A 16,973-nucleotide genomic window follows, 5' to 3' on the forward strand; every position below is an offset into this window, starting at 1 on the left:
ATCAAAGTACTGTAATTAGAGTTTAGGAAAAAGGCTTTAAGCTTAAAACTATTTTTAATACAAAGGAGGAAACCATGAAAATGAACAAAATCTGGCTACCAGTATTAAAAAACCTCTAAAATAAAGAACAATACTCAGAAAACAGGGGAATTCTAGACATGAAACAATCAGGGCCAGCTAACACCTCCCAACAAAGGATTCCCCCAGTCAGTAAGTAGCCAGATCTTGAAGCTGCAAAGCTTTTCATTGCTAATCAAGGTGATTAATTACAACATTCACACTTGCCTCCAACAGACAATAATTCTTTCTCCCAACCTGGACCTTCCACAGATATATAAACACCACTTGCATAGTTTTCCAACAGACCTCAAAACCTCTGCGGATGCCTGCCATAGATTCAGGCGAAACGTCAGAGGAGCGTGCTTCAGGAACATGTCCATACAGCCCGGAAAACTCACAGTAATCCCGAAATAACATGGGTTTCAAAAAGCAGGAAGCCCTTGGTATTGAATAAACACCCCACTGCTTTATCTCAATTAATGCCCAGCCTTTTATTTTCATAACTTTTGGGAGTTAAGTCTCATTACTGATTGAGAAACATTAAAAGCAAACCCGAAAGTTTCTCCTCCACGCGTTCTGTCTTTCCCTTCCTATGTCTATGCAGATAGAAAGGGGAAGGCGCCCGAGAACCGGACCAATAAAGTTGGAAAACGCATGCATTTGATGTAAGGAGCATCCCCTTCCCTTCTGCGCATGCTCGCCGTCGTCCGCATGCGCAGTAGCGCCGCAAAACCAGGTGGAGAGAAAACATGGCGGCGCTTGAGTGAGTTTTACGGGGAGGAAATGGGGAGCAGGGGGATCTGCGTCCATCCGCAGGGATCGAGGGCTTTGGGCATATTGAAGGAATAGATCTCTGTCTACAATGGCTTCTTTTTCGTTTAATTCGGCTTCATCGGTGTAAACAGTGTTTTGTCGAAGGCTTTCATGACCGAAATCACTAGATTTCTGTGAGTTTTCCGGGCTGTATGGCCATGATCCAGGCGCATTCTCGCCTGACGTTTCGCCCACATCTATGGCAGGCCTGCTCAGAAGTTGTGAGATACATTGGACACTAGGTAGGAGAGGTTTATATATCTGTGGAAGGTCCAGGGTGGGAGAAAGAACTGTCTTTTAGAGGCAAGTGTGAATGTTGCAATTAATTACCTTGATGAGCATTGAATGGCCTTGCAGCTTAAAGGCCTGGCTGATTCCTGCCTGGGGGAATCCTTTGATTGGGAGGTGTTAACTGGCCCTGATTGTTTCATGTCTGGAATTCCCCTGCTTTCAGAGTGTTGTTCTTTATTTACTGTCCTGATTTTAGAGTTTTGGTAGCCAGATTTTGTTCGGTTTCACGGTTTCCTCCTTTCTGATGACATTGTCCCCATGCATGTGCATTTCAATGGCTTCTTTTTTGTATAGTCTGACATAGTGGTTGTTAGAGTGGTCCACTATTTCTGTGTTCTCAAATAATATGCTGTGGAATTCCAGGGGAATTCCAGACATGAATCAATCAGTGCCAACAACCACTATGTCAGACTATACAGGAATCAGCCAGGCCTTGAAGCTGCAAGGCTTTTCAGTGCTAATCAAGGTAATTAATTGCAACATTCACACTTGCGTCCAACAGAGAAGAGTTCTTTCTCCCACCTTGGACCTTCCACAGATATAGAAACCTCCCTTGCCTATACCTCACAACCTCTGAGGATGCCTGCCATAGACGTGGGTGAAACGCCAGGAGAGAATGCTTCTGGAACATGGCCCGGAAAACTCACAGCAGCCCAGTAAACGTTATTGCTTATCGGGGCCACTCTGTTTATGTGTGTTGCTGATCTGGGCATTTTATGGTTGTATAAAAGAACGCTGATTAATTAAAAGTGAAATTTGGGGTGTCATATATCTGCTATGTATATTGGGGGAAACTATATTATATTTATATTACATTTCCTTATATCCCCCTTCAATACTCAAAGCCCCTCACATCTTAAAAGCAATCATCATTGCTTTAAAATACAAATTAATTATTGAACTGGCATCGTATGTAAGGAGCAATGTAATGTCTGACATAAATGTATGTTAATTGCTAGTGCCTGGCTTGTAAAGCATTATGAATTGAATCCAGATTTGAGCAGACTCTTTAAACTGGATTATATGGTAGGGTAGACTCAAACAATCCTGTTCAAAGCAGATTTGGGTTATATGGCAGTGTAGAAGGGTCTTAAATCTGTTGAAATCTATGATTAAGCACAACTGATTTGAGATCCCATGGATTTCAGTCAGAGTGTCTGGGGCAGGATCTACACTGCCATATAATGCAATTTGGATCTGCATTATATGGTTAGTGTAGACTCAAATAATGCAGTTCACTGGACCCACAGTAACTAATGTAGATTCAAACTGCTTTATAAAGGTAAAGGTTTCCCCTGACATTAAGTCCAGTCATGTCTGACTCTGGGGGTTGGTGCTCATCTCCATTTCTAAGCTGAAGAGCCGGTGTTGTATGTAGACACCTCCAAGGTAATGTGGCCGGCATGACTGCATGGACCGCCGTTACCTTCCCGCCAGAGCGGTACCTATTGATCTACTCACATTGGCATGTTTTCGAACTGCTAGGTTGGCAGAAGCTGGAGCTAACAGCGGGCGCTCACTCCGCTCCGGGGATTTGAACCTGGGACCTTTCGGTCTGCTAGTTCAGCAGCTCAGTGCTTTAATGCACCTCGCCACTGGGGCTCCTTAACTGCTTTATATGACAGTGTTTATCTAGGCTGCTGTGTCCATGTGGTTGAAAATGCTGCTTTTTAATTTTTGCTCTTCCACAGCATTTTATATAAGCAAACAATACAGTTAACTTGAGAATTTAGTTCTTAGAAGACTTTAGAAAGCATTTCTGAGAAAAGCAAAATTGATTAATATTAATATTATAATCATCTGTGTTTATATCCTGCTTTTCTATTCAGAACCTTGAATCAAGATGCAAATACAGCATAGGAAAAACATACAACGAACTCTCATTGAAATGTAATTAAACATGGGAGTGGGTTGGACAGATGCCCTTGTGGTCTCTTCCAGCTCTCTGCTTCTGCATTAAATACATTGTGCTGTAAACCCTTGTATCTGTGTGTTTAGGCCACCCAGGAAGATACCTTTGGTGCCAGAAAACCTACTGAAGAAAAGGAAGGCCTATCAGGCAATCAAGGCCACCCAAGCAAAGCAGGCCTTGGAGGACAAGAGAAAGGTAGGGGAGATGTCATATAAGACCAGTATATACTTTGCTGTATTTATGTTCTGTGAAGACTGAAAGCATTTGTTATTTTAAGGGAAATAATTTCACTACACCATTGTATACAATGGGACAAGCATTCATGGATTTTCTGTTCTGGAACCAAACCACAGCAGATACTGCAGGTCCACTGTATTAAATTTAATGAAAATAAATATGTGTGGAAAATTATTTTTTTAAATAAAGAACCAGATATAGATGAAAATGAGGTTTGGTGAGAAATAGTTGGGGAAGTAAATAAGTAATAGTATATCTGTCTTAACGCTTACGGAAGGCACATGTTTTCTTATTTCGGAGCCTGGCTGGCTGGCTGGGGTCATGGCCAGTAGCTTGTTGGCACTTTTAAGCCTCTTGTTCTAAGGGTAAGACTCTTCTTGTGTTCTGTTGCTCTCAGACTGATGTTTATGCTTTTAACATCAATTTAATTCCTTTAAAAGTTTGCCCTGTAGTTCCGGGTTGTGCCCAATAATAATAATAACAACAACAAAAACAACAACAGTCAGGGCAAATATGTTGTCTGTAACATCCTGATTTTATGGATGATTTAAACTAGGATATATAGCTGATATACTGGAGGCTGCAGGTGAAAATCAAGTTATTCAAGATGGCATAAAAGACACTCCTTGATATGGTGAATTCTGTGTAGTTTGGATTTACCTTTGTCAAAACAGTGACAGTGAAGTCTGATATGATGGAAGCAATTTAATCTTAACTATTTTGTGGAATTTCAGTTGATTTTATGTCTTCATCAAACCCCGTTACTCCTAGTTTACTTTTCTTGATTGACTCTGTTGCTGTGTTGAGAAAGTCCCTGTCTCATCTCAACCTTTCATATATAGTTTGTTAAACCCCTTATATAGTAACTGTGCTTTTCCTTAGTTTATAACAGTTAGTGTCTCACTGATAAACAAATGTTTACCATTAGGAAAAGCTACATTGCTTCAAGTATTACATGAAAACCTGGGTGATGTCCTAGTTGTGATGTTATGACTAACATTAAGTTATAACTTTATCTTAGCACCAGAAGGGGAAACAGATTAAATTCAAGCGACTTGAAACATTTTTGCGAGACTCTCATCGGAAACGCAGAGATGATGTCCGTCTGCGACGCATGGAACGTAAGCCTGGTTTGGTGCTAGAGCCTGAGGAGGGACACAAACTGGCATTTGTTGTACGGATTGCAGAGTAAGACATGAGTCATTCATTATCTGTGGGATTATTTTGTTTTGCTCACATATCTTTTGATTTGTGCTGATTTAATAGGAAAATTTTAAAAATGTGTCTGTGAGCATACTGTTAACAATGGGAGAGCTAGTAGTACAGTAGAGCCCCGCTTATCCGACTTCTGCTTATCCGACACTCCGTATTATCTGACACGCAGGGCGCCCTCGCTCACCCCCTCCCGGGCCAGCGCAGCAAAGGTGGCAGCAGTCATTTTCCCCTGCTCTCTTACTCACTCACTAGGCCGGGTCCTGGGTCTGCTGCCACTGTCGCTGTTGCTTCCGGGACCGCCTGGTGAGTTAGTGAGCGAGGGAGGGCTCTCGCTCATTCACTCACTCACCATGCTGGGTCCTGGTTCTACCCTTGCTGCCGGAAGCAGGCCTGGTGAGTGAGACAATGAGCGAGGGAGGGCGAGTGGGAAGCAAAGGAGCAGTGGCGGGGCACCTTCTAAGCCTTGCTTGTCCTCTTTCTCCTCCTCTCCCTCCAGAGCCAGCCTGTCGAGGGAGAAGAGGAGGGGGATTGTGAGGATCAACGGCGGCGGGGCACCTTCCAAGCCTCGCTTGTCCTCTTCCTCCTGCAGGCTGGCTCTGGAGGGAGAGGAGGAGGAGGAGGAAGAGAAAGAGGACAAGTGAGGCTTGGAAGGTGCCCTGCCGTTGTTCCTCGTGATCTCCCTCCTCCCTCGGAAGAAGAGGATGACGACGATGAGGAGAAGGAGCCTCTTCCCCAGCAACGGGAAGAGGCTCCTTCTTCTGCCACCCTCCCTATTATCTGACAGTTTTGATTATCTGTCAATCTGCCTGCCAGTTTAAGTCTGATAATCAAGACTACTGTATATGGCATTACTAAAGATTTTTGAAGTGCATTGAATTAAAATTGAATTTGACCTTAAGATATGGCTATTTCAAATATAATGCCTGTGCTATCAAGTTTTTCTTTCGCTGTAAGCTTTTTCTCAGGTTCATTTGACGTGAAGAGTTACTGTTCAGTAACTCAGAGTAAAGTAGATATAAATTTATGAAACTACTTCCAAGAAAATGTAAATTGACAAATGCTTGTGGGGTGGGGAGGTTTTTTGGACTTTAATGGAACATACCCTCGACCAAGAGCGATAGCTACTGATGTGATTTTTCTTTTCCTTTAGAATTAAAGGAGTGAATCTGCAAGTGCGACATGTAATAGAGACCCTACGACTGAGAAAGATTTACAGTGGCACTTTTGTTAAATTGTCACCAGAAACACTAAAGTTGTTACGTACAGTGGAGCCTTACGTAGCATGGGGGTAAGTATTTATTCTGTATGTAGGAATGGCCAAGGGTGGAATTGATCGAGGAAAATGAAATGAATGTGCCTAAGAAGCACCAAGACCTTGAAAGAAATTAACTTTTGCATTATTTTATTGGAAATGTCTAGAAAAATCTAAGATGAGTGTAATATAATGTACAATACCCCTCTTGATTCCTCCCTTCTATGTGCCTTTTTCTTGAGGGTGAGACAGCCAGCCAGATAAATGCTTGCTGGAAACATCACACACAGCCAGCAACTGTTATTAAAGATTATTTAACCAAATTATTAAGTTACACCCTAGGCTGACTCTTATCTTAACAACTAGTGCCTCAGAAATGGATGTTACAAATTTGTCAACACTTTATCATAATATAGTTTGTAAAGAAAGTTGTGTATCTTAATGGGCAGAGGTCTGTCTTGAGGAGGGAACATCAACATTTAGAATATTTACAAGATAACAAACGGAGAACTTAATATTTGCCATTACTTGCAGTTGCCTTTAGTATTTGTGGGTCCTGGTGGTTTCATTTTTTTCAGCACAATCACTAGTTCTTTATTTTGATAGTTATCCCAACTTGAAATCTGTTCGAGAGTTGATCCTAAAAAGAGGCCATGCAAAGATCAAAAACAAAAAGGTCGCTTTGACAGACAACATTTTGATAGAAGAGCATTTGGGTAAGTGAAATAAATTATGGTTGTGTGTTGGGCGGGTTAAAGTATGCTGTAACTTTGTAGCACTCTGTGCTTCCTTGTGTTCTAGCAAGATATTAATGAAAAGTGGCTAAGTTAAGTATTTGGTGTTAATATGCTCTATCAGGATCCAGCATGGTTTGAGCATGGGTCTAAAGACCAGGGTTCCAATCCTTACTCAGCAGGTGACCGTGGGTAGAACACAGCCTCAAAGGAAGAAACAGACAAGCCCCATTTGATCAAGAACGTGTGTATCTTAGAGTCATGATAAGTTGGAAAAGATTTGGAGATACAAAACAACAACAGCAAATGCATCTAAAGCTTTTCTTCCTTCCTCTCTACCTTCCTTTAGGAACCTATGGTATAATTTGTCTGGAAGATCTCATTCATGAAGTTTACTCTGCTGGAGAGCATTTCCATAAAATCAATACCTTTTTGTGGCCATTCCATCTCTCCGTGGCTCGCCATGCTGCCCGTAATAAAATAGGGTTCCACAAAGAGATAGGCGACACCGGGTTTCGAGGCAGCGGGATCAACCAGCTCATACGTTATATGAATTAAATTCAGGTATTTTATCTTTTTGTTATAACTTGCAGTATATCATAAGATAGGCCCTGTATCAGTCCTAGTGAGATATGAACTTCATGCATATTTGTTTCCAACCAATAGATAAAAATTATTTCCTTTTTTGCTACTAGTTTCCCTGGTTCTTCAGTTTACATGATATAATTTAATGATTTTAATTAACATGTTTAACATTTACAGAATTGCATTGAAATGCTTTTAATGTAAGCCACTTTGAGTCTCCTTGTGAGTCTCCTTGTATAAATAAATAATAATCATAATAATATTTACATAATTGACATCTTTTCCCCCTGCAGAAAATTTTTTATGAACATTCTGAGAATATTCTGAAGGATACTTATTTGTACTCTGTGATGTACAACTATTTCTTCAAGTCTCAGGACCTTTCAGCATAACCCACTTCTTGGGATGAGCAGGAGATGGAACAGCAGATCACAAGTAAAAGAGAAGCTACTTCCAATGTCACTGAAATTCTAGTCTAAGATTCTGCACCTTGAATAAAATGGAAGGACTGAAGAGACTCGCTCCTGATGTTCTAGCTGTAAAAAGATATTTTTGATTGGATTTTCAAAAAGAGTGAAGAAGCTTTAAAACTCCAGTACTGCTTTTTATGTAGAATTGAACCTCATGATTACAAAGCTCAAAACATTTGGCTTTTTTTTTTTTTTTGCGTAATGTACACTGTCATGTGTGTACTAGAGATTCAGGTTGACTTAAACCCCATGAGACACTTGAAAAGGTGTAGTCTGGCTGCAACAAGATCCCTTTGCCACCCATCCAGTATTAGATGAGTTCATGTGTTCAGTTCTCTTGCCAGTCTGATTTCAAGCTTTTTCTGTATCTCTAAAATAGATCTAGAGCCCTTCAACCACATTTTAATGATATTCAAATAAAATGATTAAATTCTTGCTTTTTGTAGATCTTTTTATAACTTGTGCCATTTAGCAAACACTTTGCAAGTTCTCATAATGAATTGTATCTGTTGCCTTTTAACTGGTTTAAAAGAAAGCGAAGCCCTTTATTCTATTGTGACTTGTTCATGAATGAGCATACATAGTATTACTCTTCTTGCTAGGTATGTATGTCTCATGTGGAAAAATCATAGCTGCCAGGACAAATTATCCTGTAAAATGTTTGCAGTTTTCTGGAGTCTGTTTTCTGCCCATAAAAACAGACATGTAGATGAAAACTTACTTTCTCAAATGTACCCAGAAATTGTTTGTCCAAATTCAGCAGTAGATTTGAGTTTACATAAAGATGAAATGCAACCGTCTTCAAAATAAGCTGCATAATTTCGGAAATAAACTGTTTGCAGATCTGTAACTTGTCAATTTTATAGAAGTGGCATTTATTGGCAAAATCAAGAATTGTACAAATGTAGAATGCAGTTTTGTACTGCTTTTACTATCATGACTGAATATTGTGGAATTGTGGTTTGGTGAGGCACCAGCACTCTTTGGCAGAGTAGAATGAACATTATGTAAAACTACAACTTCCTTGATTTCATACCATTGAACCAAGGTAGTGCCAATTTTGAGAAATATTCAGAATGGAGGCATATTCATCAGAACAACCAAGGTTATTGTCTCTTGATAATTACAGGACAGCCCCAAAAGAACCAGAGCAAAATGAAGTAACAAAAAAAAAATAGAAGTTAAGTACCAAGGAGATCACAAAGGGGTACCACCTGAAAGATTTGTAGTTCAGGCTGTGTGTGTCAGGTTGGCAGTGAACCAGTTCCAAGAAATGCTAAAATGTACATAAAAGGAACAGGAAAAATGGACAAGGAGTTTAAGTCTCGTATAACTAGGAGTGTTTAAAATAGTGAATAAACCAAAGGATAAACCCATAATTGGGTCTAGATGGGTTTATAGGGGGAAAACCTACCAGATTGAACCTGTAAATATAAAGCAAGGTTAGTAGTGCAGGGCTTTGCTCAAAAACAATTTGAGACTTATGACAACACATTTGCGCCTACTGCTAAGGCAAAATCTATTAGATTAATTATTGCATTAGCCGAACAACAAAACTATACAGTGTTCCCTCACTACTTTGCGGTTCACTTTTCGTGGATTCGCTGTTTGTCAATAAACTCTATAAGACTATTATAAATAATTAAAAAATTACAATTTACAGCCTAATGAAGGGAGGAAGGAGAAGCCAAAGGGAGAGAAAAGGAGTCCAAGTCGCAATGGGAAAAGGATGCGATTTATCAACACACAATTGGTTGATAAAGACTTGAAATAGTGTGTAACTATTAAAATAATGTATAAATATTAAAATAGTGTCCCTACTTCACGGATTTTCACTTATTGTGCGTGGTCCTGGAACCTAATCCCAGCAATAAGTGAGAGAACATTGTAAAATGAAACATTACGACTTCGAGGCTGCCTACCTCAGTGCCAAGTTTCGTGAGGAAATTTTTATGAAGCAAGCGCGGGAGGGGGGGGGAATTATAAACTTTAAAAGAGCATTATTTGTAAATATTTCAATATAAACTACTGACAAGACAAGGTGTATTTTTCTGCTCCTTAATCAGAGGGGGAGTACTTCTCTATAGGATTGTATTGTTGCTACAGAACCTCACATTTTGCTGCAATATATATTAGCTCCCCTGGAAACTTGGCAGAGGCCATTAAAGAATAACTCATGTAATCACAAATCTTCATGGACCATAACTTTAAATAGCACTGCTTTAAAAGAATAGGTGACAACTTTATTTTAGTTCTTAAACCTGACTTGGGACATTATTTATTAGAAATAGCAATTTTTCAAGTATGCATTGATTATATATTATTGGATGGCCCTTGTGGTCTCTTCAAACTATGAATTTGAAGCATTTGGAATCGACAATATGAAGTGTATTTCCAGGGTACAAATGTGCCTTCAGACCTGAGGTTTGGTTCCACAACCCCCCGTCCGGTAGACACCAAAATGGCCAAAGGCTGGCTTTCTTAATGTAGGCCTCGCTGTATTTTGAAATAAAATTAGTCAGTTATAAAAGAGAAAACCCAATAATTTTCTTGATTTTTGTTTTAAACTTTTATTCTACAAAACACAAAAATTAAAATAAACACATTTCCCACTTTCACAAGATTGGGGCGGGGGAGGAAAAGAATTCTGTGACATAAAAAAAGAAAGATTATAGGATTTGTAACAATATATCCACATTGCAGTTTTTAAGACTAGGCTTCAAGTTAGATAACCGTCCGGGCATTTTGGCATGGTGACGTCATTGTTTAGCCATTGACAAGCTACAAACCTTTGAATTTGGCATATTTGAAATATATTTAATGATAAAGTGTTAGTTAAGGGTTGACAGTCTGATGGCAAGACAGGAAATATTTACATTTAGAAAGTAACGATTAGCAGCTAAGGAACTGTACAACGGTATCTGTCATGTTAAGGAAAAGCGTCCTTTTTGTAGGCCACCATACTGTTCACTTTGTGTATGGTGGTTGTGAAGGAACGGAGACGGACTTCTTCAGAGTTGGAAATAAACTGTGGCCCTGACTCCTCCCATTTTTCTGGAACTTCCAAGTCTTTGTCTGTGAAAATTAGCAAGTCAAAGGCACCTGTGAAAAAAAGTCAAAACACACACGTTGATATTACTGTATTTATACTGTATATCTTCATATTTTAAAATAAATTTATTCAGGAGTGCAAAGTAACCAGTTATTGGTAAAAAGCACATCAGATATTGTGTAAATTAAATGGCAAAATTCTTCAAATGTTTCTTCATAGGAAATATATTGTTTTCTCAGTTTCACTGCCATTTTTGGTACCTTTTCCATTTCAGAAATATTATAATATTATTAATATTATTATATATAATATATTAAATATTATTTAAAAGAGTGGCTAACGTAACATTGCAGATGGATAGATTTACCATGAACCTACACTACTGACATACTGTTTTAACGATATATGGGTAAGAACAGATTTTCCCTTTTTACCTATTCTGTGCATCAGCTTTCTACTCTGATCCTAAGCACTTCTCCTTTGGTGCCCTTCCTTAAAAGTGGAAGCAAACATGTAGTCACTCCCGATTTTGAAAAAACAAATTAACAGCACATTTGTCAGATGTGAAGCCTATAGTGAGCCCTCAAAGGTCAAAATGCGCTCTCCCCACTGTTGAAGTTGCCTGTCCCTTTAATAATACCATATGACAAAATTAAGTTTGCGCAAATGCCTACAAAGTGGAAGATCAATGAGTCAAAATGCAGAAGCAGGGTGGGTATACTGTATTTTTTTGCACCCATGCATTCTTCCCATAAGTATTGTCCTCCTTCCAGACGATAATAATGACTAATTATAGAGCACCACTGGGATAAAAGGACAAAATGGAAGCATTCATGCAGGGAAGGAATAAGATCAAAAGCAGAGGGAACAACGTACATTTTCCCATCTGTTTTGTGCTTCTCAATTATGGGTTCAATAATTCAACCCTCCTTTAGGAAAAACAAAAATGGGCATTGGAACCACATTTACATTAGTCTCCAATTAATCAATTGGAAAGATTCTCTTCAAACAACTTACAACATGTTTGGATTTTATAAAATAGGAATGAAATAGTGTCATTTGACAAGTTGACTGTCACTGTTTATCCAGAATCTCTTCAAAAATTGATCATTTGGGGCACATTTGGATAATCTAAATAGGCTAAAAGTCCCATATTCTGTTCTTGCTGATTATATTTTGGACATCCATATAAATTTTGTTTATCCCAAACTCTTTTGTTTCAGTTCTTAGTACAAAGGCATTTTATACCATTCCCCAATAAAAATTAGTCTCTCTTTACTGAAGGATTTTTTTTTTAAAAAAACAAGTCAGGTTGTAAATGCAAAAATTATAACACTGTATTTGTTTCATTGGTAAAGTTAAAGTTACCCTGATAGCTATTTGCTGTGTTCAGTTAATAAGTTGTATTACTTACAAGTAGTTTCTAACAATGGAAGAAATGTCACCGTAGCTGTTATTTGCCTGATAACAGATTTGATTTCATCCTGTATAGCCTTCTGAGATTTCTGCCTTGGGACACTGAAAATGCAATAAAATAGAACATTGAAAGTTTGACACAATAAATTATTGAAACATTATGACTGCCTATGTTGCTATATACACCATTTTCCAGAAACATTTTGAAGGTTAGACAGTTGTGCATATATGATGCATATTGATATATAAATTGTTCACTGATTCCTAACCAGGTCAGTTTATATGACTTGGTAGCCCAGGGAGTAGATTGAGATAATATCATTATACTTTCATTCGTATCTTAAGAAAAATAGTTAGGGCAACAAAAATCAGTGAATGGACATGGCTGGAAATTTGGAAAGTTAAACATTTGAAAGGCAGGTACATTTTGCAGGTTAGATAAACTAACTTCTAACACAGGTTAGGATTTATCTGGAGTTGAGATCATGATGGCAATAGCAGCGAATATGTCATTGTGGCAATGTGCCTAGAAGTCATAAACTGTCAGAAAAGTACCAACATTTAATGTTATGTGCATCGAAGTATGATGATACTTACTTTTCATCCTTTGCACTTTTGTCACATTCAATATCAAACTGCCACCTTTCAAGAACTTCACTGGTTTCCTTATTAGAAATCACCACTACTAGCCGCTGAACTAGGCACTCATAAAGCCATTCTGAAGAAAAGAAACGAAATTAGCTTTTAGTTCCAAATTCCATTCGATTCCAGAAGCTAAGCAGGGAGAGGGCTGGTTAGTGCATGGAAGGAAGGCTAGTGCCAGACAGCAGGTGCTGTAAGCTTTATTTTACACAATGAGACAATGGCAAACCACCTCTGAGTACAGTGTTCCCTCGCTACTTTGTGGTTCGCATTTTGCACCCTTGCTGTTTTGTGGGTTTTTAATAAACACTAAAATAATAGTATAAATCATAAAATAATATTATAAATCCCTTATAAATCCTTCTTTCTACTTCCTTCCTAAGGGAGAGAAAAGGAGGCTGAAGCAGCTTCGTTTTCATCTCACAAGGCAGCAGCAGCGGCGAGAGCACACACGCGTGTGCTTGAGAGGCGAGGAGGGGACAGAGACGCTACTTGCAAACAACACAAATATAACGTCCCTACTTCACGGATTTTCACTTTTCGCGGGTGGTCCTGGAACGTAACCCCCACGATAAGTGAGGGAACGCTGTATTTCTCATGATATAGTCAATAGTCGACTTGAAGACACACAATTCTAGACACAAAATTATATTAGTCTCTTTGCTTAGTTTAATTGTACACATCTGGAATAGACAGCTGTTTTCTCAGAGTGATCTGGGGTTCTCAGCAGCAGCTGCCCAGGAGATTGATATGTATTTTGCCACACACTGTGTTATGTTTGATTCAAATTACCAGTAATACTCTGGCCTTGCACCAGGTAGCTACAATTTTGTATTTGTTCATTAGCTATATTTCTGAGTATGTTTTCTACTCATTCTCATATGTGCAAATAACTCTGAACACTTTTAGAAGTGAAAAGAGCAGCTCGTTGGTGTTGCTTCCCACACAAAGCCCAACAGGGGAAGGGTGAGTATTTAAATCTTCCTGTCTTCTAACACTGATGGCGATAGAGAAGTATATTTCCCTACATTAGCTGGGATTCTGCAGAAAAACAGCATTCTCTAGTACACTAATAGGAAGATAGAGACACAATTTTCTTTCTACTGAAAAAACATCACAGGTTTTTTTCCCTCTCTTGTCATATTTTGAAACAAGGCAGTAATGAGGAAATGCTTGGCCAAAGCTAAATCGTAACTCCCAAGAGAGCCTTCACTTTCGTATTCTACTACAGAGGAGATAAAAGCAATTTAGTTTTGCCAGAAATGCACACTAAGAAACAGGTTGCATGTCTATAAAATGTATCAGTTTTCCATACTTATTTGCACTGTAGGCAGTTTTTAAACTACACACTAGCAAATTCTATCCAGAATACCTTTATTTCTGGGGCTGAATCCAGTTCACAAACTACCAAAAGGTACCATATCCATCTAAACAAATTTTACAGAAATAATAACCATACTGAGGATGAGCATTGTTATAGTATAAAATGTAGTTTCCCAAACCCTGTATAGGAGTGATATGACACATTTTGATGTTTTAATATTTTACTCTTGACCAACAGTACGGAGCCGCCTATAACTAATTTTTCATTTTTTTGTTTGGATTTGGTACTTTTGGAAACAAACTCCACATACATAGTAGCACTATCTTAAAATTAAAAAATCTGCAATTCAGCATATTGATGCAATATATATTTGGCATTTGAATTGCAACTAGAATTATAATGAAACAAAATGCTGTGGCTAAACCAAGCTACACAGACAATTCAAACCAAACATGAATCCATGCTTGAAGAAGTCACAAGTCTGTCTAGTTCTGCCACTGGCAGTTATTCAAGCGCAAACAAAGAAGCAGCAGTGACAAAGTGAGAGGGGCTATGGACGCAAAAGAAGAATTTGATCCCAGGATTCATTCCTGAATAAACATGTTCTGTTCTCTCCAACTTTGATTTTACATCTCTTAAGCCTGTAAGGAGCATATGCTGCTTTCTTAAACTTATGCCACCTAGAAAACTGTAAATCGCCCTTTAATAACAATACTACTACTTTGAATACCTTTTAATTGCCCCACGACGTTATTCAAATAGTTTTTAAGTTCAGAGTCTGCTGTAACAAGCATAGTAAGCCCATATTTCTGAACATGTGTGAAGGTTTCAGCAGGATAGATCCCACGTTGGTATAGAATACTATTGATGCCATATGCTGAAAAGGAGAAAAAATGTGTTATTACAATTCAAGAATCAACACTTCACTGTGCTCTCTTTTTATATCCCATTAAGTATTTCCGGCTGCAAGGTAACACTGGCATACACAAGGCGTAGTAAAAGATACCCCATATATAAAATGGCAAAATCAAGGTTTGCTTTTAGGCATTGTTTCTTTTTGGAGGGAATGTTTCTATGATAGAAACATGGATATATATGGAGGTCAAACTGTGCTGTAGATCTTCATCCCCCCATGTTTGTGGTTTAGATTTTTGTGGATTTGATTATTCAGACTTGATCTAAAATATTTTCTCTAGGAATATATCCTGAACCCCAGCAAACCGCACTGCCTTTGCTAATTCTTATTATCCAGAAGATTAAAATCTAACACTCACACTGGGAGAAAACACCAATGTAAAGACAAGGCAGGGTTAATATGAGTTTACAGTGGAAGCCAACAGAGATCAACTTTAAATTTGTTTTAATGATTGTTAACTGGGAATGTTTTGACACTATTTTTATGTAATCCTGTTTTAATGTTCGTATATTTTAAATGGCTATGCTGATGCTTTTATATAAAGCCGCTTCGAGTTCCCTTTGGGGGAGATAAAGCAGGGTATAAATAGAGTAATAATAAGGTTGCTGTGAGTTTTCTGAGCTGTATGGCCATGTTCCAGAAGCATTTTTTCCTGACGTTTCACCTGCATCTGTGGCTGGCATCTTCAGAGGTTCTGTTGGAGGTGAGATAAGTGGAGTGTATATATCTGTGCAATGTCCAGGGTGGGAGAAAGAATCCTTGTCTGTTTAAAAGTAAGTCTGAATGTTGCAATTAGCAAGCTTGATTAGCACTGAATTGCTGCAAAGTCAATCATTGAGGGTATCTGCATGGAGTTGCTGTAACATTTCCGGGCTGTATGGCCATGTTCCAAAAGGAAGGGGCCTGAGGCTGTTAGGAATTGTGGGAGTTGGGAGTCCAAAACACCTGGAGGCCCCAGTTTGCCCATGACTGATCTACACTGTTGAATTAATGTAGTTCGACACTATTTTAACGTCCATGCCATAGATCAATGCTATAGAATCATGGCATTTGTAGTTTGGTGAGGCACAACAAAAGCTAAAGGAATTGTAAAGCGACACCTTCCATAATTCAGTAGCATCCGGCCATGGTGTCAAACCGCATTAATTCTACAGTGTAGACGTCCCCCCCCCCCGCCCCCGGTATTCTAAGCGAGCCAGTTTCCAGAGCAGCCCCTTCCGACTCACAAAAGAACTCCGCCACGATCTCCGCGCTGCCCCGCAGGGTGATGCCTTGCTCCCGGCTCTGCTGCTTCGCCATGGCATGAAGGAAGGAAAAACCGGAGGAAAGCCGCCCCCAAAGCCTTAGTAATTCGCCCCTTTTAAGTAACGAGACAGCGGCTTTAGAGGCCTTCCCGCCACGCTTTTCAAAATCCAAAGCCCCGCCCCTGAGGAGTCACGTGGACGTAAGACGCAAAACTTGACGCCGACGGCTCACTGCGCAGGCGCAAACAGAGGAAGGCCAATCGAGCTGCTCTTCGCTCTTGTGATGTGCGCAGGCGCGGGTTTGTCCTCGCTAGGATCTCTCATCAAATTGACGTAAGCCTGCACTCCTTTGCGCGCCTCAGATCCTGCTTTTAACAGCCAGCTATGGCTGCCTCCTATCTGGAATACTAAGATTGGTAGAGTCGAGATAGCTCAGAAAACTGGCAATCCCGGAATAATTCGCTTACAAAGAACTGCAACACCCCAGGCAGGAATCAGCCAGGAATAGCTGCAAGGCTATTCAGTGCTAATCAAGATGGTTATTATTAGAATAGTAAATAAAGAACAACACTCAGAAGACAGGGGAATTCCAACAGGAAACAATCAGGGCCAGCTAACACCACCCAACAAAGGATTCTCACAGGCAAGACGCCACCAGACTTTGAAGCTACAAGGCTATTCAGTGCTAATCAGGGTGATGAATTACAACCTCAGACAAGAGTTCTTTCTCCCACCCTAGGCCTTCCACAGATATATAAACCCCAATTGCCTAGTTTCCAACAGACCTCATAACCACTGAGGATGCCTGCC

General features: G+C 39.4%; 2 protein-coding genes across 2 annotated transcripts; one reads left to right on the forward strand and one right to left on the reverse strand.

Annotated features, from left to right (window-relative positions):
• The first annotated feature begins 669 nt into the window (after nt 1–669).
• On the forward strand, nt 670–8,004 carry rpl7l1 (ribosomal protein L7 like 1). The gene is made up of 7 exons (XM_003221806.3): nt 670–823; nt 3,163–3,271; nt 4,335–4,501; nt 5,679–5,816; nt 6,387–6,496; nt 6,864–7,078; nt 7,393–8,004. Exons 1-6 carry the CDS (start codon nt 810–812, stop codon nt 7,070–7,072), a joined length of 747 nt encoding a protein of 248 aa, XP_003221854.1. The 5' UTR covers nt 670–809; the 3' UTR covers nt 7,073–7,078; nt 7,393–8,004.
• Nucleotides 8,005–10,123: 2,119 nt separating this feature from the next.
• Nucleotides 10,124–16,351, reverse strand: mad2l1 (mitotic arrest deficient 2 like 1). Its single transcript, XM_003221805.4, has 5 exons — nt 16,146–16,351; nt 14,734–14,880; nt 12,635–12,755; nt 12,036–12,139; nt 10,124–10,671 (listed from the first exon to the last, which is right to left on the reverse strand). Exons 1-5 carry the CDS (start codon nt 16,216–16,218, stop codon nt 10,499–10,501), a joined length of 618 nt encoding a protein of 205 aa, XP_003221853.1. The 5' UTR covers nt 16,219–16,351; the 3' UTR covers nt 10,124–10,498.
• Between the last annotated feature and the right edge of the window lie 622 nt (nt 16,352–16,973).

This window comes from Anolis carolinensis, chromosome 5 (genome assembly GCF_035594765.1).
Source record: "Anolis carolinensis isolate JA03-04 chromosome 5, rAnoCar3.1.pri, whole genome shotgun sequence".
NCBI lineage: Eukaryota > Metazoa > Chordata > Lepidosauria > Squamata > Dactyloidae > Anolis > Anolis carolinensis.